This window comes from Onychomys torridus, chromosome 9 (assembly GCF_903995425.1).
Source record: "Onychomys torridus chromosome 9, mOncTor1.1, whole genome shotgun sequence".
NCBI lineage: Eukaryota > Metazoa > Chordata > Mammalia > Rodentia > Cricetidae > Onychomys > Onychomys torridus.
The window spans coordinates 7036166-7059070 of record NC_050451.1 but is presented as its reverse complement, the minus strand read 5'-3'; the positions used below and the strand labels follow the sequence as shown (position 1 = coordinate 7059070).

At 38.1% G+C, this 22905-nt stretch overlaps 1 protein-coding gene across 10 annotated transcripts in view; it reads right to left on the bottom strand.

Annotated features, from left to right (window-relative positions):
• The window catches only part of Ptpn20 (protein tyrosine phosphatase non-receptor type 20), an 84834-nt gene that overhangs the window by 17370 nt on the left and 44559 nt on the right, over positions 1–22905 (bottom strand). For 3 of the 10 annotated variants that reach the window (XM_036198790.1, XM_036198789.1, XM_036198791.1), the window contains exons 6-7: positions 5118–5266; positions 2254–2344 (exon numbers count right to left, since the gene is read on the bottom strand). The exons of 2 other annotated variants lie outside the window; for them this stretch is intronic. In XM_036198790.1, the coding sequence (XP_036054683.1) occupies positions 2254–2344; positions 5118–5266 (240 nt within the window). Of the gene's footprint in view, positions 1–2253; positions 2345–3769; positions 3822–5117; positions 5267–22905 lie in introns of those variants that run through there. 5 more of the 10 variants (XM_036198795.1, XM_036198796.1, XM_036198794.1 and 2 more) reach the window with 5 other exon arrangements.

Here is a 22905-nt window from a genome sequence, read left to right as displayed (position 1 = left end):
TCACATGCTCCAGTCAGCTATTTACTCCACAAGGTCATTTGTGTTCAATTCTAATTGTAGCCCCAGAATTACAACTTTTCTGTCCTTCGAGGCCACTGACCTGTCTTTGTTGGTCAGCTCTCCCTCCCTTGATTATCCCGTATGTAGGATGCCATGTGAGTTTCTCACTGGGAGACGAAGGGGCAACACAACCACATGCTTTGCTGTTTGTTTGCACAACACAAACAGATTTTGAAAGACGTCAGGTTAGTCCTGGCATGCTGTCCATCTTTTACTGACACAGTAATTTGAACACTGAGGAGTTAATAGTCATACTTGCTACGTGTGCAACTATTCACGGTTAACACACAGTGACAACGGAACCCTGTGTGATTCCTGTTTCAATATCCCTAACAGTATGCTGTATTGGTAACGATATGTGTGCACATCGGGCTCTGCAAGGTGAAGGCTAACTGAAGAGAGGGCAGATAAATGACTTGTGCCTTTCCTGGTGTGTCATCTGTGTGTGTGATGGAGAAACCAGAGAAGCTTCATGGTTCTCACCCGCAGAGGCTGACATGTAGATTAGACTAGACTGTGTGATGAAGTGAGAGCAAATCTTAAACTAGAACTTAGTTGAATCACAGTTTAAGTAAAGCAAAAACTTTAGGATGATTTCCCTTATTTTTAACCATTTAAGTGAACTTTTTTGTGTCTATATACCTCCTTGTCAACCTTTGTGCCCAGGATAGAATTCAAGCAGCATCAAGTACATATATACACTTTACTCCTAAAATGTACTTCTTACTTCTTATAATCCCGAGAAAATAATTTTTAAAAACTTTACTTTTAGTCTCCTTGAAGAGTAATTGCACATGTAGTGATAAAAGTCAACATGAGACCTTTGACCTTTCAGAGTAGCACCAAATTGTTTGCACCACTAAAATGTTGCATAGTGGGTTACTAACCTGATTTTCAGAAATACTCACTAGTAATTTTATATTGTCTCACAGAAGATAACAGAATGCATCATTTTAACCATCTTGAGAAAGTATTCATTGATTTATAATCACAGTTATTTTAGCCTGAATTAGCTAACTAAACATAGAGGCGTCTATTTTATCTTGGCAAACACTGTCCCACTTTGACTTGAACTACCTCAAGCCTATCTAGAGAAACAACAAAATCATGAAAGCAGAGCACTCACTAACAAGATACTAGGACACCTGGAAAATCACCCAATCGTTTGAGGAAACAAGAAAGGCTAAACTGACAGAGATTAGCACAGCAGGGAAAGAAGGTAGTTCTTGCATGGATTGAAGTATTAATCATATGGAGGGAAGAAAAAGAATGCCTTCCAGAAACCCACAGAAGCTACAGACAGACAGACAAACACCGAGGAGAGCTCCAGCGTGACAGTAACACAGGGTCAGAGGAGAGGAAAGCAGGGTGTCCTGACTGTGTCATAAGAAAATCGCTTCGGCAGCTCTTGCGATGGGCAGGGACAGAAGGAAGAGAGAAACCAGCTGAGAGGGAAAGACACTTGGTCCAGCTTGGCAGCAATGTCAACAGACAAGTGTGAGGAGATTCTAGAGTCGTTAGAGAGGTAGAAGTAGTAATTGACAAGCACATTTTGCATATAACAAGGGGCTTGAACAGGGGCTGATTGTATTAAGAAAGCAGTTAATAATGGAAGATGGTCAAGTTAGTAGAAAAATGGTAAATTTGACTTAGAAAATTTTGATTTTGAAAAAATGATCATAGGATAAAAATTTCCATTAAGACTGCATTGTCATATTTTTGTTTCTGTTCTTTGGATGGTTGAGATTGACAAATGCTGTGAGGAAATACCAGAGGAACAGGAACCAGTTCTACCCTTCCCCCAATGCATGAAGCAACAGGTAGAGTCCTGGATATAATAAAGAAGCTGATGGGCTGCAGATTGATGAGTTAGCATTAATATCTAGGGCAGAGGACATAAAGAGCCCCACTGTATTTTAATGTTTAAACAAACTGCCAGGGAAGGTAGCCAGCCATGCTTCAGCTACCAGTTGACAGATGGCAGCCTACATGGTAATCAGGCTACAGGACTGTGTAACTAACTCAACAATAGTACTCAGAAGAGATGCCGCAGATCCTAGCATGTGCCCAGATGATCCACTGCTAGCTACTAGAGTTCTTCAGGATAAAGTTCAAAGTCTGTCATGCAGAAAGTCAGTTTTTACCTTTTCCCAACCGTTAACAGGGAAATAACTTAAAAAGCTCTCAGCTTACATGGAAGAATATCTCGGTATCTGTTTTTGTCTTTGTTGAGTAGTTCATTTCCAGACTTGAAGTCATCAGGCACAGTCATTTGTTCTAACTCCTTGAAACATTAAAAAAAAGCCACATATTTACTATTTAAAAAGAGGGGAAACCTCCATTTGTTTAGCATTTATTATCTTTATACTCTATGTGGGATGGCCTGCTATTCAATGTTGTATAACAAACCAGAGAAACTAGAATCTCATTCTGTAAGGACTGCATAGAATATCCTAAGTTAAGACAATGAATCAATGAGTTGATTGATGAAAAATGTAAAGTCCTCAAGATAGTTTTCTCCCTGAACACTATTGATTACCCTTTCAGAAAAAAATGAAATAGAGTATTTAGTTATTAGGATTTAATAATAACACTATCATTTTCTAACCAAAATAACCATAACAAAAACATTTTAGAAAGCTGTAAGAAGCCTTAAAACTTACTCTTTAAAGAAATTATGCTGGGCTGAGTGGTGGTGGTGCACACCTTTAATCCCAGCACTCGGGAGGCAGAGCCAGGCAGATCTCTGTGAGTTCGAGGCCAGCCTGGTCTACAGAGTGAGATGCAGGACAGGCACCAAAACTACATAGAGAAACCCTGTCTTGAAAAGACCAAAAAGAAAAAAAAAAGAAATTATGCTGAGATACTGACTAAAAAATTCTCTTCCTCTCAAAAGAAACTCTTAAACAACTATGAATTCACCAAAATTTATCAAGCATTTAGTTCTAGATATTGGAATACAAAGACAAACTAGAAATTTTCCCATCTTTAAGCAGTGAATAAAAAATATTTAATCAAATATGTGACTTACAGAAACAATAGTATTAATGACAGTATTTAATTGTGCCTGAAGATACATAAGAAAACACCCAGGAAGGAAGCAGGCTTTAACCTGGGTCTTCATAAGCCACCAGAAGTGACTATGTGAAATGTAACATGTCTGGAAGGGCCCAGGAAGGATGGGTAAGCAAAGTAGCAAGAGCACAGAGCATGTGCTCTTGCTCAGAGCTCAAAGCTAGGAAAGACCCTGTTTCATCATCCCAGGACTCCCACAGGAAAGAGAAATCAATGGACATTAACAGTCCTGTACATAAAATGAGGGACAGTGTTTTCATATGAACTGTGCAATTCTTTCAGACTTAATGATCTTCAGAACACTTCCACTCAAAACAATGAAAATGCTACATACACAGATGTTACACTACCTTGCTTAAGGTATAAAGACAGGATAGGCATCTATACAGTTCAACACAGATGCAATGTGTTGCCAAATATTTTTGATCTACAGTCCATTGAGGCCAGTAATGTGGAGTCCACAGACACAAAGGGCCAATGGCACAAAAGAAACTGGAAATTATCCAGTATTTTTTATTCTAATATATATGGATAAAGCCTGAAACTGTATATTTTAAATTTTCTTTGCTAATTTTTGTGTATCCACCAGTGCTTAAATAATTGCCAATAACTGCTGCCATCAATAACTGCTTACCTAGGTGTCAAGCACTATGGTACTATGGCCAGACTGACAGTTTTTACTCCTTCTGAAAGCCAATTCTAAAACTAACCCAGAAAGAAATCTTTAAGAAGAACCAGAAAAAAAAAATCACACAACAGTAATGAAGGTTAGTCTTAATATATGTTAAAAGCCTAGAAATCTGGAACCAGTACATGAATAATAAAGTCAATTTTAAAGAATCTAAGATAACATGGCATCATTCATTACCAATAATAATAATAATGATCTTTCAGCAGCATCTTAAGACAAATGGACAGATATACAATAGTCGCCCCTTCCAAACACTTAAGTTAAATTCTAACTGGACACTGGATGGAAGATTCAAAAGATACTAAAAAACATTTTAATAGTACCAAGAAAATATAAAATAATTATTATGTTCTTAGACTGAAATGGATATTACTAAAAATGTAAAAACCCAGAAGTCCTTTGGTCACCAAATTTCACTACTAAAAATTAGTTATTCCTTCATGGTAAACAGATACATACATATATGTCCATATCTATGTGTATAAATATACTATACATATGCATGTGTTCCTATCTATGTGTATAAATACACTATACATACACATGTGTTCATATCTATGTGTTTAAATATATCATACATAAAACACACCAAAGGAATAATTTATTCATTATATTAAGAGTAATTAATATGAAAATAATAAGCAAAAAATTTGGGTAAAGAACTGCATGTAAATATGCAATGCTTAAAAACATGGAAAGATAATTCTGTATCTTATAATAAAGAAATGACAGATCATCAACTAAAAGTCATGATGGATAAATTTGAAATTTTGACAGCCCCAAATACTGTTTTTCTAGAAATTTGTTCTTTAAAAGGACACATGTATAATACACATATGAAGGATGATTGATGATTAAGAGACAGGCAGTAGAACAAGCTAAATGTCCTGGACCTATTAAAGAAATGAGGATACTTGCCATGTAATTAACTCAAAGGTTCAGCTGCACAGACTGATAATACAAATGAAAATCTATGTCATAGAAAAGTTTCTTTAGACAGATAGATTGCTGAATAAAGAACATCCCAAAACTTCAAGTTTACAATGGCAAGCCTAACAGTTAAAGGGCCCTAGAGGGAAATGGGAGGAAGAGAAAGGGACATATCTATATATTTTATAGCTTTTTATGCTAGTTGATTATTTTTACCATGTACATCTATTATTTTAAAAATATGGTATCTAAAAATACAAGCAAAGTACTCAGTATAATAAGGAAGAAAAAAGCAAAGAAAACTTTTGGTTATGGTATAAAAAAGAAAATTATAAACTTTTCTTTAGACCAACATATTTACCAAAAACTCACGGATGATATCATATTCTTCTTTTTTCTGGAGCATTTTTAAAAAACCCTTCATGACAGTTTGTGTGGAATAATTGAATACTAATGGTCGAATGTGAGCCAACTGAGCCAGCTCCTTCTCAGAGACAGTCGAGTCAATGTCTGAGAAACAGAAACAAACATATATGTAAATTCCAGGAGATACTTAAGGGATAGGTTGCATTTCTTAAGATTTTTTTCCCTCTTTAAATACAAAGCTTTAGACTTCAACAGAAGTTTACTTTTCCAGAAGAGTCTGTCACTTTTGAATAAACCATCATTATTTTAAGGAAAAATGTGTTATGTACCTTGAAGTTATAGAAAATCCACTCAGTGCTATGACAGACATAGTAGACTGATGCATATTCTGTCATGTAATATGAATGTGGTGTGTAGACTGTCAACCACACAAGAATGCTAAGGCTAGACTAAGACAAATACAAAGCTTTTTGCCCTCTGTGGATTTAGTATTTGGAGTATTTAGAAGTCCCCAGAGTCTAAACGAGAGAATGCAGAGAGTCCAACACATGGCTCACTCTACTAACACAAAACACATCAACAGACAAGAAGGTCTAAGTATTATAACTCACAAGTCTGAATAGCATAGATACAGCACACATAACAACAACAACAGAAGAATGTGTTCTTTATCACAGAGCACATATGGAATCCATCATTTTAGAATGACCTTTAGGCCACACTGCCAGTATAAATTTCAAGTATCTGAAATTTTACAAATATCTGTGGGTCGAAAATACAGTAAGTCTAGAAGTTTATAGTAAAATATACTTTTTAAGTTTCACAATTTTAAGGTAAAATATTGTTCTCAAAATCTCTTTCCAATGAAATAGTGTGAAGAAAAATTAAGTTACTACTAATAATACATAAAAATCAATTAAATAAAAGAAGATGAACATTCCCAAGAGCCTCAACAGCCTTGGGCAGGTCATCATTTCTTGGTACCACAGTATCTCCAGAAGAGGGGCAGGAGGAAGAGATTATTGGTTGGATGGACAGCCAGAGAAATCCTACAATTCTTTATAAATGTCTGTAACAACAGTGTGAGAGGCAGTATAAGCAATCCATGAAAGGAGGTATAATTCTCACAACAGCAGAGGCTGTTTTGATCACCTTTGAAACACAACAAAAACAAATAAAAATGTTAAAGTCTTACAGATTTCAATTGTGTGACATATCATATAAAATCCAAAAGCCTTATGATCATCTTGACAGCTAAAGAAAAGCATTTAGTAAAACTCAACATCCTTTCATGGTAAAAATGAAATATTTAAACCCCAATTAATTAAAAATTTAAGAAATGTACCTTAACACAATAAAAATTATACACTATAACCCTCAGCAAACATCTTGAATGAAGAAAAGCTAAAAGACTTTACTGAGAGGTCATGAATGAGATAATGTCCATTTTCATACTACTATTCAATATAGGATTGGAAATCTTATCCAATGAAAAGACTAAAGGCTTTGTAAAACAAGTAAGGAGGAAGCCAGAGGTTACTCATTAGTAGATGGCATGTTTTTACATGTAGAAACCCATGAATTTTTCTCTTAAAACAAAATTTGCTAGTACTGATACATTTACAAATTTTACAGGATGCAAAATCAACAGACAATATAATTTTATACAATAACAGACCTATTGATAAAGAAATTAATCAACAAGCCTATTCATGGCTGCCAGAGTAAAATATCTAGTGATATATATAACCAAGGAAGCTGAATGATCTCCACAATAAAAACTACAAAATATTGATGAAGAAAATGAGCAGGACATTGAAAAATGAAAAGACCTCCTATACCCTTAGACTGGACAAGCCAATATTGCTAAAATTTCCATACCAAACAAAGCAATTTACAGACGAACAGATATAACATAATTCTTAGCAAAATCCCAATGGTATTCTTCATATAGAAATAGGAAAAAAAACCCTAAAATTCACATGGAGGCAAAAAGATGCCTATTGGCTAATCAATCTTGAATAAAACAAAGCTGTAAAAATTTGAATAGCTGACCTTAAGATATTACAAGGCTATATAATAAACAAAGCATGATACTGCCACAAAAATGGACAGATGGTATGGGAGGCCTGCTCCCCCCTTTTCAAAGGTTCTTATGAAGAGGAGAGTGTAGTGGATAGGCATCCCAGCATTGGCCTGGAAGTTCCAACCCCCACTGAGGCTTCGGTAATGGTCACACCCACAAGGCGGGGCAGAGGAGGAAGCGGAAGACGAAGGATCGGGAAGGACTCACTCTCTTGGTTCCGGGACGCGGGACGTGAGAGGTGGACCGAGCAGAGTTCTCCAGTGAACGCCTCCGGACTACCCTATACCTTTGCCAGACTCTGCGACCTACCCCTTCATTTGTAAGTTACCCCACAAAATAAACTTCCCTTTTAACTACGTGGAGTGGCCTTAATAATTTCACCAATAGGAGAGAGGGATAAGAAAATATTAGATATAAAGATAGTGAAGAAGAGAAAGACAGAAACACAGGATAGCTTTGGGAGGACCTGGGTCAATACCCAATGGCCTTTTCCATTTATTCAAAAGAGCTTTTTATAACAATACCAAGGCACAGAGCAAAAGATCTCCCCCTTGCTAGATCAAAGCACACCACACAGCCAAGTGTAGACCCAAATACCTGGTAACCACGCTTGTGGTCAAATCATTCCCTTATGCAGCCCTTCTGGGTTAAGCAAGCTCAGATTCTCAGACCCTGAGTACATTCTCAATAGGAAACCTCTGTGGGTCTCTACAACACAGCAATGAAACAGATCACAGAAATTAACCAGTAATATCTAAGGACAAATCATTCTCAACAAAGGTGCCAAAGTACACACTGGGAAAATAATTTCTCTAATGCATAATGCTGGGAAAACTAAATCCATATACAGAAGAATGAAGCTAGATCCATCTTCCACTGTCTGCAAAAATCAACTCCAAATGGACCAAATGCTTAAAACTATGACTGTAAATTAGAAACTACTTACTGCAAGAAAAGCATGGGAGAAGTGTTTCAAGAAATTCATTTTTAGATAAGATTCCAAAAAGATGCTATGCAGAACTGCTAAATTAGGTCTGTTATCTCTCATCCTGCACAAAAGAAAGATGAAACTAGATTAAAAAACCTTAATTTAAAACCTGAAGAATTGAAGCCACTAGAAGAAAACATGGGATATAGATACAGTTAAGAACTTTGAGAACAGAACCCCAATAGTACAGAAAATAGACTCAAGAATTCACAAATCGGTTTGAATAAAATTAAATGGCTTATGCACATAAAAAAGGGTCCAGAGTTAAGAGACAACCTATAGAATGGGAGAAAAATATTTGCCAGGTACACTTCAGACAAGGTACTAATATCTAAAATATGTAAAGAACTGCAAAAATGAACTCCCTAAAACAAAACTGCCTTGTCAGTGAACTGACCAGATACTTTTTAAAAGAAGAAATAGAAATGTCCTGAGTATTTTTAAAGTGTTCAACATCCTTAGCCATCAAGGAAACACAAATCCACTTTGAGAATCCATCTTTCCCCAGTAAGAATGGCTATTATTAAAAAAAAAAAAAATGCTGTCGAGGATGTGGGGAAAGAGGAGCCCTTATTCATGATTGATGGGAGTTTAAACTGGTGTGGCTAGATAGACCACTTCTAGGTATATACCCAAAGGACTCTACACTAGACATATTTATCCATGTTTATGGATGTTCTCTTCTCAACATTAAGGAAGCAGAATCAGCACAGATGTTCATCAACAGATGAACATATAATGCAAGTGTGATACAGAAACACAATGGAAAATTATTGAGGTATAAACTAAATTATTCAATTTATACGAAAAATGTATGGAACTGGAAAACATTATATTACACAAGGTAACCCAGGCTTAGAAAGACAAATGCCACATTCTCTCTCTCATTTATGGATTTCAATTTGATTTCCTTTTCTGATGGTCTTGCTATGTAGCCCTGGCTGGCCTGGAACTTTCTATGTAGACCAGGCTGGCCTCATATTCACAGAAATATGAGCCTGCCTACCTCTGCCTCCCAAGTGCTGGGATTACAGACGAGTAACAACACACCCAGCTTTAACTTATATACAGTGCATGTGAGTGAGTGACCATAGATGCCAAGGACCAGAACTGGGACCAGAAAAAGGAGTTAAGGAGGAGCAATAGGGAAAGTAATAGAACACATGTGATAGGATACTAAAAGATCTTAGTAGCTACTTAGGGTGAAAGGGTTTGTTTAGATGTACAAGGGGTGAGGAGATGCTGAAGAGGGTAGGGGGAAGATTACCAAAAACTAGTAGGTATAAAAATGCCATAAGGAAATCTGCTACTTTATATATAAAGATAGATAATAGATAGATGATAGACAGACAGATGGATAGATAGAAGATAGACAGATGATATATTAGATAGAAATAGATGGATGATAAATTATAGGTAGGTAGGTAGGTAGGTAGGTAGATAAAGATGGATGATTGATAGATAGATAGATAGATAGATAGATAGATGATAGATAGACAGATGATTGATTGATAGACAGATGATAGATACATGATAGATAGATAGATAGATAGATAGATAGATAGATAGATAGATAGATGATAGACAGAGAGAGAGAGAGAGAGAGAGCGAGAGAGAGCACTCAATTGAAGAAAATAAGAGCAAAAGGAAGAGGAACAAACGAAAAGCCTTGTGCCAGGAATGGGTTACCTCTTTTGGACTTGTTGGCCAGTGAGGTTACATAGATCCTCAAATATTACCTTCTATTACAGTCTATTACCAATGTTCTTGGTTACCTTTCAGAACATGACAGTTAAGACCCTATTGCTGAAGATGCCACATAGTTTGGACATAGGACATGGAGAAATCAATCTGGTCCTCACCTGGAAGCTTCAGCCATACTGCATTCATAGTGGTGTGACAGCACACACAGATCTGTGCAAGCTCATGCCAGATAAAGTCCCATCATGGAGCAGGGTGGGTGGGCATGAAGTCCCACCCCTAGCCGAGTATCTATTTGCAACTGTAGCTGCTGGGGGAAGGAGTTGGTTTTCTTTAATAGTGTGGCCCCTGGTAGATCTAAAACCACACATCCAAGAGTATATTGATAGCATAAATTGGACTTAGTTTTTTAAAAAATGCAGAGGACACAACATTAAGTGTATAAGGAAGAGAGGTAGATATGAGAGGAGCTACCAGAGGGAGGTGAATATGATCAGAATACATCATATGAAATTCTCAAAGAAAATTTTCAAGAATATGACAAAAGGTGTCTCATTTCAAAATGGAGTAATGGGAGCATAGCAAGGAAAAACTGGGCCAAGGCAAAACTCAAGCCTCGTAGGCAAACATCAAATCCATGTCCAGAAACGGGGCTCTTGGTGGTACTGTCAGCTCCAATAACCTTGGGTAGCCTCATCCTTCCAGTGTTTGTTCATCCCCCTCCTGTTTCTCTCTCTCTGTCTCTCTGTCTCTCTCTGTCTCTCTCTCTCTCTCTCTCTCTCTCTCTCTCTCTCTCTCTCTCTCTCCTTAACCCCCCACCACCACCCAATTGCATGCCTCAAGCTTTGCTTTAGTGGATGTCCTGACATCTTCAATCACCTGAGGACTCCAGTACAACTTGGCTCCACCTTCACAGCTTCTTCAGGCAATAGCTTGTCAGAGCCTCCTACAAAGAATTCAACTCTAAAACGTAACTGTCTACCAGACGTTTTCTCTTGGGCCACCGACCAAATCATGACAGGGAGACTCATTGTTAGTTATGTATACTTGGCCTAGTTTAGACTCATTTCTGGCTAGCTTTTTTAACTTAAATTAACCTGTTTCTCTTTATCTACCTTTTGCTCCACGGCTTTTTAACCTTTCTTTTCTATATCTGCTGGCTAGCAGCCAACTGGCTGGCCCCAGGCGTCTCTCTCTCTCTTTCTCCCTCGTTCTCTCCACTCTTCTTCTTTTTCTGCTCAAGACTAGATTTCTCCTACTTATTCACTCTGCCTACCAGCCCTGCCTATCCCTGTCCTGCTTAGCTACTGGATATTCAACTTTTTATTAGACCAAACAGGTGCCTTAGGCAGGCAAGGTGAAACAGGAACATATCTTTACATAATTAAACAAATGCAGCATTAAACACATGTAACACATCTTTACATCATTAACAAAGGCAGCAGAAACAAATGTAACACACTTTCACATAGTTAAAGTAATATTCCTCAGCATAAACAAGTGTAACACATCTTTGCCCAGTTAAAGTAATATCCCACAAGAGCTTGACCTCTTCAGGTTTCTGTAACATTGATGCAAACATTCACAGCTCTGGAAATTGTGCATTTCACATCCTTGTAGAGCCAGCACCATGTGATGACACTGCCAAGTTCTGCTGCCAGTTCAAGATGTAGTCTGCCCCCTTCCTATCACAGTTGTATGGCTTCTGCTCACCTTGGTGGTTGAACCTGGGAAAACACTTTCCTAGGTGGTTGTTTTTATCCAAGACACTTTCAGCCTTTCAATCAGTCTTATTTCTTTCAAATTAATTTTCATTTTCACAATTATGAACCCTTAATGGGTGGAGTCGTATCCTCAGGGCATGCATTTTTCCATGGATGATTATGAGGTTTCTTTTTAATGACAGCAATCTGTTTTTTTTTTTTAAAGACTTGTTATGTACACAGTGTTCTGCTTGCATGCCAGGAGAACACCAGATCTCATCATATATGTTCGTGAGCCACCATGTGGTTGCTGGTAATTGAACTCAGGACCTCTGGAATCAGCTCTTAACCTCTGAGCCATGTCTCCAGCCACCAACAGCAATCTTTTTAAAAAGACTGTAGCTGCTCTTTCTATAAGCCCTCATCTAAAACTTTAAAGTCATTCATGGTCCTTTTCTTTACCAAAATGCACATTTTTCCTATCTTTCCGCTCTCTATCTCAATGGAGAACTGCCTAAAAGCAGTGAGTAGTAACCACATCATAGCTAATGCAATGGAGTCTTCAAATTCTCTCAGCCAAATGACTTGGTCCACTACTTTCAAATTTATTCTCACTCCAATTTTAGGACATGGGCACAATGCAGATTCAATTCTGTTAGAATGTAGTAATAACTCCTCGGTAAGTCCCCAAACAGTCCTTGTTCTCCTCCACAGCCTCATACACCAGACTTCACTGTCTAAATTCCGTCCACATTTTGGTCTTCTAAGCTCCCATCCGAAAGGCCTGTTAAACTCTGCTTATAGCCGTAGAGTTTCTCTAAGTCTACAGCTTCACTCCACACAGTTCAATAACCAATAAATAGACAACCAGGCAAAAGACAAGGAAGAAAACAGAGGCCTTAAATTAAAATAGCTTAACATACACAGAATGCTTAAGTAATAACAAAATACATAATCTTCAAGTAAACATGGGATGTTTTCCAGAAAAGACTATAAACTAAGCCACAAATCAAGTATCTATCAAAAGATCTTAAAAGATTTAAATAATGAAGACTATTTGCTATAAACAAAAGAAAATGAAATTAGAACTCAATACCAAGGAAAACTAGAAAACTAAAAAATTAGTGAGTAAATTAGAAACACCTAGAGAAGAAAATAAACAATATATCACAACTTACCACACAGTAAAGTTCGTTCTAAGGAGGAAGTTCATAGCTACAAATATATATCAACAAATCAGAAAGATTTCAGAACAACTATCTAGCTTTATAACTTAAGAAATCCACAAAAAAAAAAAAAACAAGAACTAAATACAAAGGCAGACATAATAAAGATTCAAGCAGAAACATTTGAAATGTAAAGTGTCAGAGATAAAATCAATAAAACCAAAATATGCTTGTTAAAATACAACACCAAGATTGGGTGACTCTTATTTCGATGGTGTTATGACATGGCTCTTATGTGTAGCCAAGAGCCATGTAGTAAAAGGTCTGGTCCCCCAGCCATGTTCTATTGTGTGGTGAGGAAACATCCATAGGTGGGGTCTAATGGTGTATCTTCAGATCACTGGGGAACATTCTCTTTCCCTTGTCTCTCATGTCCACTGAATACCAACTTTGCTCTACCATATACACACAAATTCCACAACGTGCTGCCTAAACTAATAGTGAACCAGTCATGGACAAGAACCTCAAAGCTGTAAGTTGATATAAATCTTTTCTTTTTATGAACAACTTACCTTTTTGTTAAAGTAATGGAAATCTGAATGACACAGATGGACACAGAAACATATTCAAGTGACTAACAAAGAGTAAAGGTGAGAATATTAATACCAATTACTAGGAAATTAAAAGTATTATATTCAAACATACATACAAAAAAGACAGGTAACCTAAAGGAAATGGATAAATGGAGTCCAGTTCTGACCTGTAAAAGGAAGGGTTCTTATAGGGAGGAGAAAGGAATGAGGAAGTATCAGATAGAAATATAGACTAAGACAGAGAGAAAAGACAGAGACACAAAGGATAGCTTCCAGAGGGCCCTGGGTCAATACAATGCCTGAGATTTATTCTAATAAGCTTTTTATACACTGCCAAGGGGAGAGGCAAAAGACCTCCTTCTTTCAAGATCAAAGCCAAGTGTAGACCCTTCCAAACACCTGGTACCTACTCCGGTGGCCAAATCATCCCATTATGTAGCCCTGCTGGGCAAAGCAAGCTCAAACTCTCCAACCTTGAGTAAGGCCTTAAAAGGAGCCTCTGCGGGCCACCACAGATAAATGCCTAGGAAATACAATGCCTACCAAGGAAAAGAATTACAAAGATGAAGACTATCTGAAAAGACTCAGAGCTAATAATAGGACTGAATTAGTATTCAAACATTTCAAAGTAAAGCCCTAGACATGGTGACTTCACAAATAAATTTTAACATACAGTTAAAGAAGAAATAACAACAAATTTCCTCAAAATATTCCAAAACCTCAAGCAGGGTAGAATATTCAGCAACTAATTTTGTAAGGTCAGAAATAACCCTGATGACCCAAAGCCAGATAAAGACACCATAAGAAAAACACTGACAAATGTCACTATGAACATTTACGTGAAGGTCCTCAACAAAATGTAGCCAATTAGTTACTCAACAGCACATTAAAAAGATCATAATTAAGTTGGATTTATTACTAGAATTTAAGTATGGTTTGCCATTAGAAATGCTTCAAGTAATACAACATATTAATAGAATGAAGAAGTGAAAATGCATGAAAGTTATACAGAACAAACATTTAACAAAATTAAACACCTTTCATCATCAAATAATTCAATAATCTAGGAGTATCTTTTTTGTTTGTTTGTTTTTCCCTTTTTTATTATATTTGTGTTTTAATTTTACACATCAGCCATGGGTTCCCCTGTCCTCCCGCCTCCTGCCCCCACCCCCACCTTCCCCCCAGCCCCTCCCCCCCATTCCCATCCCCTCCAGGGCCAAGACTCCCCTGGGGATTCAGTTCAACCAGGTTGATTCAGTACAGGCAGGTCCAGTCCCCTCCTTCCAGGCTGAGCAAAGTGTCCCTGTGTAAGCCCAAGGTTCCAAACAGCCAGCTCATGCACTAAGGACAGGTCCCGGTCCCTCAGCCTGGGTGCCTCCCAAACAGTTCAAGCTATTCGATTGTCTCACTTATCCAGAGGGCCTGATCCAGCTGGGGGTTCCACAGCCTTTGGTTCATAATTCATGTGCTTCCATTCATCTGGCCTTTCGTCACCATGCTTTTTCCAATCCTGGGCTCAACAAATCACGCTCCCACAGTCCCTCCTCCTTCTCCACAACAGAACACACGGAGCTCCACCTGGGGCCTGGCTGGGGATCTCTGCATCCACTTCCATAAGTCACTGGATGAGAGTTCCAGCCCGATCATCAGGGTGTTTGGCCATCTGATCACCAGACTAGGTCAGATCAGGCTTTCCCTCAACCATTGCCAGCAGTCTACAGAGGATACATCACTGTGGACCTCAGGGGACCTCTCCAGCACTCTGCCCACTCCTGTTCTCATGTGGTCCTCATCCAACATGGTCTACCATTCCTTGTTCTTCCTTTCGGTTCCTGATCCAACTGGGATCTCCTGCTCCCCCAAGCCTACCTTCCCTCAAACCTTGCCCTTCATTTCTCCCACTCTCGCCCAGGTTGTTCATGTAGATCTCATCCATTTCTCTGTCACTGGGTGATCCCTGTGTCTTTCCTAGGGTCCCGTTTTCGAGGTAGCCTCCCTGGAGTTGTATAGCAGTCTAGTCATCTTTGTTTTACACCTAGTATCCTCCTATGAGTGAGTACATACCATGTTTGTCCTTCTGAGTCTGGGTTACCTCACTCAGGATGATTTTTTTCTAGATCCATCCATTTGCCTGCAAACCTCATGATGTCATTGTTTTTCTCTGCTGAGTAGTACTCCATTGTATATATGTACCATATTTTCTTTATCCATTCTTCAGTTGAAGGACATCTAGGTTGTTTCCAGGTTCTGGCTATTACAAACAATGCTGATATGAACATAGCTGGGCAAATGCCCTTGTGGTACGATTGAGCATTCCTTGGGTATATGCCCAAGAGTGCTACAGCTGGGTCTTGGGGGAGATGGATCCCCAATTTTCTAAGGAAGCGCCATATTGATTTCCAAAGTGGCTGTACAAGCTTGCATTCCCACCAGCAGTGGAGGAGAGTTCCCCTTGCTCCACGTCCTCTCCAGCATAAGCTGTCTTCTGTGTTTTTGATCTTAGCCATTCTAGGTGTAAGGTGGTATCTCAGAGTCCTTTTGATTTGCATTTCCCAGATAATTAGGGATGTTGAGCAATTCCTTAAATGTCTTTCAGCCATTTGAACTTCCTCTGTTGAGAATTCTCTGTTTAGTTCTATAGCCCATTTTTTAATTGGACTGTTGGGCATTTTGATGTCTAATTTCTTGAGTTCTTTATATATTCTGGATATTAGCCCTCTGTCAGATGTGGGGTTGGTGAAGACCTTTTCCCATTCTGTAGGCTGTTGCTTTGTTTTGTGGACCATGTCCTTTGCTCTACAAAAGCTTCTCAGTTTCATCAGGTCCCATTGATTGATTGTTTCTCTCAGTGTCTGTGCTACTGGTGTTATATTTAGAAAGTGATCTCTGGTGCCAATGCATTCAAGAGTACTTCCTACTTTCTCTTCTATCAGGTTCAGAGTAACTGGATTTATGTTGAGGTCTTTGATCCACTTGGACTTAAGTTTTGTGCACAGTGACAGATATGCATCTATTTGCAGCCTTCTACACATTGACATCCAGTTATGCTAGCACCATTTGTTGAAGATGCTTTCTTTTTTCCATTGTACATTTTTGGCTTCTTTGTCAAAAATTATATGTTCATAGGTGTGCGGGTTAATGTCAGGGCCTTCAATTCGATTCCATTGGTCCACATGTCAGTTTTTATGCCAGTACCAAGCTGTTTTTATTATGGTAGCTCTATAGTAGAGCTTGAGGTCAGGGATTGTGATGCCTCCAGAGGTTGTTTTATTGTACAGGATTCTTTTGGCTATCCTGGTTTTTTTGTTTTTCCACATGAAATTGAGTATTATTCTTTCCACATCTGTGAAGAATTGTGTTGGTAATTTGATGGGGATTGTGTTGAATCTGTAGATTGCTTTTGGTAAAATTGCCATTTTTACTATGTTAATCCTGCCTATCCATGAGCATGGGAGATCTTTCCATTTTCTGACATCTTCTTCAATTTCTTTTTTCAGGGACTTAAAGTTCTTGTCATATAGGTCCTTCCCATGCTTAGTTAGAGTAACCCCAAGGTATTTTATATCATTTGTGGCTATTGTAAAGGGTGATGTATCTCTGATTTCCTTCTCAGCCTGTTTATCTATTGTATATAAGAGGGCTACTGATTTTTTTGAGTTGATCTTGTATCCTGCTATGTTGCTGATGGTTTTTATTAGCTATATCAGTTCCCTGATTGAATTTTTGGGGTCACTCATATATACTATCATGTCATCTGCAAAGAGGGAAAGCTTGACTTCTTCCTTTCCAATTTGTATCCCCTTAATCTCCTTATGTTGTCTTATAGCTCTGGCTAGAACTTCAAGTACTGTATTGAATAAGTATGGGGAGAGGGGACAGCCTTGCCTTGTTCCTGATTTTAGTGGTATTGCTTTGAGTTTCTCTCCATTTAATTTGATGTTGGCTGTTGGCTTGCTATAGATTGCCTTTATTATGTTTAGGTATGTTCCCTGTATTCCTGATCGCTCCAAGACCTTTATCATGAAGGGGTGTTGGATTTTGTCAAATGCTTTTTCTGCATCTAGTGAGATGATCATGTGGTTTTTATCTTTGAGTTTGTTTATATGGTATATTACATTGACGGACTTTCGTATGTTGAACCACCCTTGCATCCCTGGGATGAAGCCTACTTGATCATGGTGGATAATTGTTTTGATGTGTTCTTGGAGTCTATTTGCCAGTATTTTATTGAGTATTTTTGCATCAATGTTCATGAGGGAGATCGGTCTGTAGTTCTCTTTGTTTGTTGCATCTTTGGTTTAGGAATCAGGGTAATTATAGCCTCATAGAAGGAGTTTGTTAATATTCTTTCTGCTTCTATTGTGTAGAACAACTTAAAGAGTATTGGTATTAAGTCTTCTTTGAAGATCTGGTAGAATTCTGCAGTGAAACCATCTGGTCCTGGGCTTTTTTTGGTTGGGAGACTTTTAATGACTGATTCTATTTCCTTAAGGGTTATTGGACTATTTAAATGGTTTATCTGGTCTTGATTTAACTTAGGTATGTGGTACCTATCCAAAAAATTATCCATTTCTTTTAGATTTTCCAGTTTTGTGGAGTAGAGGTTTTTGAAACTGATGATTCTCTGGATTTCCTCATTGTCTGTTGTTATGTCCCCCTTTTCATTTCTGATTTTGTTAATTTGGATGCTCTCTCTCTGTCTTTTGGTTAGTTTGGATAAGGGCTTGTCTATCTTGTTGATATTCTCAAATAACCAACTCTTTGTTTCATTAATCCTTTGTATTGTTCTCTTTGTTTCTATTTTATTGATTTCAGCTCTCAATTTGATAATTTCCTGGCATCTGTTCCTCCTGGGAGAATTTGCTTCTTCCTGTTCAAGGGCTTTCAGGTGTGCTGTCAAGTCACTAGCATGAGACTTCTCCAGCTTCTTTATGTGGGCATTCAGTGCTATGAATTTCCCTCTTAGCACTGCTTTCATAGTGTCCCATAAGTTTGGGTATGTGGTATATTCATTTTCATTGATCTCTAGGAAGTCTTTAATTTCTTTATTTCTTCCTTAACCCATTGGTGATTCAGTTGAGCATTATTCAGTTTCCATGAGATTGCAGGATTTCTGTAGTTTTTTCTGTTATTGAAATCTAACTTTAAACCATGGTGGTCCGACAGAACACAGGAGGTTATTCCAATTGCTTTGTATCTGTTGAGACTTGCTTTGTGGCCAAGTATGTGGTCGATTTTAGAGAAGGTTCCATGGGGTGCTGAGAAGAAGGTATATTCTTTTTTGTTTGGGTGGAATGTTCTGTAGATATCGATTAAGTCCATTTGAGCCATAATATCAGTTAAGACCATTATGTCTCTGTTAAGTTTTAATTTGGCCAATCTGTCCAGAGGTGAAAGTGGGGTGTTGAAGTCTCCCACTATTAATGTGTGGGGTTTTATATGTGATTTAAGCTTTAGTAACATTTCTTTTACATATGTGGGTGCCCTTGTGTTTGGGGCGTAAATGTTCAGAATTGAGACTTCATCTTGGTGGATCTTTCCTGTGATGAGTATGTAATGTCCTTCATCATCTCTTTTGATTGATTTTAGTCTGAAGTCTATTTTGCTGGATATTAAGATGGCTACACCAGCTTGTTTCTTAAGACCATTTAATTAGAAAGTCTTTTCACAGCATTTTATTCTTAGGAGGTGTCTGTCTTTGAATTTGAGGTGTGTTTCTTGTATGCAGCAGAAAGATGGGTCCCGTTTTCATATCCATTCTGTTAGTCTGTGTCTTTTTATAGGTAAGTTAAATCCATTGATATTAAGGGATATTAATGACCAGTGATTGTTTGTTCATGTTATTATTTTTATTATTTGGTAGTAGTGTGTGTGTACTTCTCTTCTTTGGGGTTTACTGCTGTGGTGTTATCTATTGCCTGTGTTTTCATGGGTGTATCTGCCTTCCTTAGGTTGGAATTTTCCTTCTAGTGCTTTCTGTAGGGCTGGGTTTGTGGATAAGTATTGTTGAAATCTGGTTTTGTCTTGGAAGGTCTTGTTCACTCCATCTATGATGACTGAGAGTTTTGCTGGGTATATTAGTCTAGGCTGGCATCCATGGTCTCTTAGTGTCTGCATTTTATCTGTCCAGGTCCTTCTGGCTTTCAAGGTCTCCATTGAGACATTGGGTGTTATTCTGATGGGTTTGTCTTTATAAGTCACTTGGCCTTTTTCCTTTGCTGCCCTTAATATTCTTTCTTTATTCTGTATGTTTAGTTGTTTAATTATTATGTGGCGAGGGGACTTTGGGGGGGGGGTGTCTACTCTGTTTGGTGTTCTATAGGCTTCTTGTATCATCATAAGCATTTCATTCTTTAAGGTGGGAAAGTTTTCTTCTATAATCTTGTTAAATATATTTTCTGTGCCTTTGAGTTGGTATTCTTCTCCTTCATCTATCCCTATTATTCGTAGGTTTGTCCTTTTCACGGTGTCCCAAATTTCTTGGACATTTTGGGTCATGATTTTGTTGGTTTTAGTGTTTTCTTTGACTGATTAATCTATTTCTTCTACCGTATCTTCAACACCAGAGATCCTCTCTTCCATTTCTTGCCTTCTGTTGGTTATACTTGCATCTGAAGTTCCTGTTTGTTTACTCAGATTTTCTATTTCCAGCATTCCTTCTGCTAGTGTCTTCATTTTTTCTATTTCCCTCTTCAGGTCTTGGACTACTTCCCATGTTTTTTCCTGATTTTCTTTCAGGGACTTATTGTTTTCTTCTGCTTTAATTATCCTTTCCTCTAGTTTTTTATAATGTTCTTCCCATTTTTTTTGTTTGTCTGTTCCTCCACTTTATTTTTGATTTCTTCTATATAAGGTTCTAGCCTCTTCATGATGTTACTTATAAGGTTGTTTTCTTCTTCTTCTTCTTCCATTCCATGATGTTCAGGTCTAGCTGTTGGAGAAGGGCTAGGTTCTGGTGATGCTGTATTGCTCTTTATTTTGTTGTATGTACTTCTGCCTTGGCGTCTGCCCATCTCCTTGTGGGTTCGTTCTTGGTCTTATTGGTGTACTTGGTCCAGACAGAGCTGACAGATTTAAGGAGTCCAGATGGAAGCTCTGGGCTGGATGGGAGCTCTGGTCCAGATGAGAGTGCTGGCCAGATAGGAGCTAGGGGGCTGGACTCTGAGTCTCAGGAAGTGGGTTCTCCTTATCTTGTCCAGATGGGAGCTCCTCCTGTCCAGATGGGAGTTCCAGGACAGAATGGAAGCTCTGGTCCAGATGGGAGTTCGGGGGCAGATGGGAGCTGGGGTCTCTCTGGTCCAGATGGGAGATCCGGGATAGGATGGAATATTGGACACTGGTCTCTAAGTCTCCGGAAGTGGCTGGGGTCTCCAGCAGATAGGTGTGGGGGCAAGGTGTTGAGGTTGTAGTGTCCACCAGAGGGTATCTCTGGACTCTGGTCCAGATGGGAGTTCCAGGGTGGATGGGAGCTGCAGGCTGGTCTCTGAGTCTCAGGAAGTGGCTGTGGTCTTGGGCAAATAGGTCTGGGGGCAGGGTGTGGAGATTGCAGGGTCTGCCTGCAGTCTTGGAAAAGGGGAGCCTTCCCACAGGGCCTGCCAATTGGCTGGAAACTGGGGCCAAGTTGGGCAGGTCCTCCCAGGATGGTGCCCAGGGGTGGGACCAAGTATCTTTAAAATATAATTATATTAAAGTCATATATGAAACACCCACAGAAAAACCACAAGAAATAGTGAAAAACTATAAGCTTTTCCTCTGAAATTATAAATTTAACAAAGGTAATATCTTTGCCACTTCTGTTCACTATAATACTTGATGTTCTGACAATAATGGTAGAAGTTCTAGGAAGAAAATAGAAATAACTAAACTGGAAAACAAAAAGTGAAATTATCATTGTTAATGAACAATATGACCATGTATCAAAAATTTCAAAGACTACACTAACATACATGCACACCCCCCAAAACCTGTTAGAACTAATAAATACAGTGAAGTAGCAACATAGAAATTAAACACATAAAATCAGTTGCAGTCCTATACATTAATAATAATCTAAGAAGAAAAATCTATTAAGATATGAGATATGATGGAAAAACTCAACAGTATAAGGATACTGAGTGATTTACAGATTTGATGTAATTTTTTTACTTGCTTATTTGTTTTGAGGTAGTTTCATGAAGCTCAGGCTGGCCCTTAACTCAATGTAACTAAAGATGACCTTGAACTACTGATCCTCCTATCTTTACCTCCTCTGGATTGGAATTACAGATGTATACCATCTTGGTTTGATGGAACTTAAGAAAGAAATTCTCATTCTATACAACTGTCATACTTCTTTCACAGAAGTAGAAAAACTTACCTAAAAATTACAAGTTAATGCCTTAACTTTCAGAACTTCAGAATGTTACCATATTTGGAAACAAGGTCTCTAAATAGGCAAATAAATTAAAATAAGAATATCATGGTGCTCCACAATCCAACAAGACTAGTACCCTTGTAAGAAGAGATAAGGATGCATACACTAAAGAGAAGGCATTTGAAGACAGTCCTCTACAAGCAACAGAGAAGCCTCGAGATAAAGAGGTCATGCTGACACCTTGATTGTGAGACTTTAGTTCCCTGACCTGTAAAGACATAAATGTCTATTGACCAAGCCAGCTACTATAGGATTTTTTGTCACTGAAACTATAAAAAAAAATAATAATACCCATATATATTTTAAACCTCATAAGAACTCTAGGCCCAAATGACTTCACTGGCAAATTCTACCAAACCTTTAAGGAAGTAATTGATGGCAATTTTATATAGACTCTTCAAGAAAACAGAAGTGAAGAGAAAATTTCTCATCTCATCGAGAAGAGCAGTACCCTAACTAAATCCAGACAAAGAACATCATCAAACATGAAGAGATAAATATTTGTTCTGTAAAGTTCAGAGAATATCAAAGACATCCATACTTTTGGTTTTGAATGGATTTATTCAGTATACAGCTAGCTAAGGTAAAAGAGTAAATAGTGCACATGTGTGTGCATTAGAATGACAGAGACAGAGAAACATAATCAAGTCATGTACATCCCGCAGAAATTGACTGGGAAAGCCCAATATACAGACAGCTGTAGTTCCCCATTAGGAATGCTGGGCAACTCGTTCCAATGTAACGTCTCTCTGCAAGTCTATAACAAGGCAATCTACTTAATTACTGGGCTATCTACCCACACATATCCAACAGGAGTTAACAGGATGTATGTCACAACGATAAAAACCCAATACAAGATGCTATGTAGCTCCTAACTGATGTTCATAGCATCTGTCTTTGCTGAAACCTAGGGAAGAACTGTATAACACATGCCATTTCTTCCTCTTGGGGAAATCTATCATCTATTTCTGAACTGGAAAAGAAGGGAGGAAACAGAAACTATTATATTATACTTAAAAATAAAGGGGGGGAATGCTGGGCAAAGCAGTGTCCCCTTGTAAAAGAATAAATATCAACAGGTAGAGAAAACATCAAACCAGGGCTCACAATCAACAGAAACTATAGAAGGT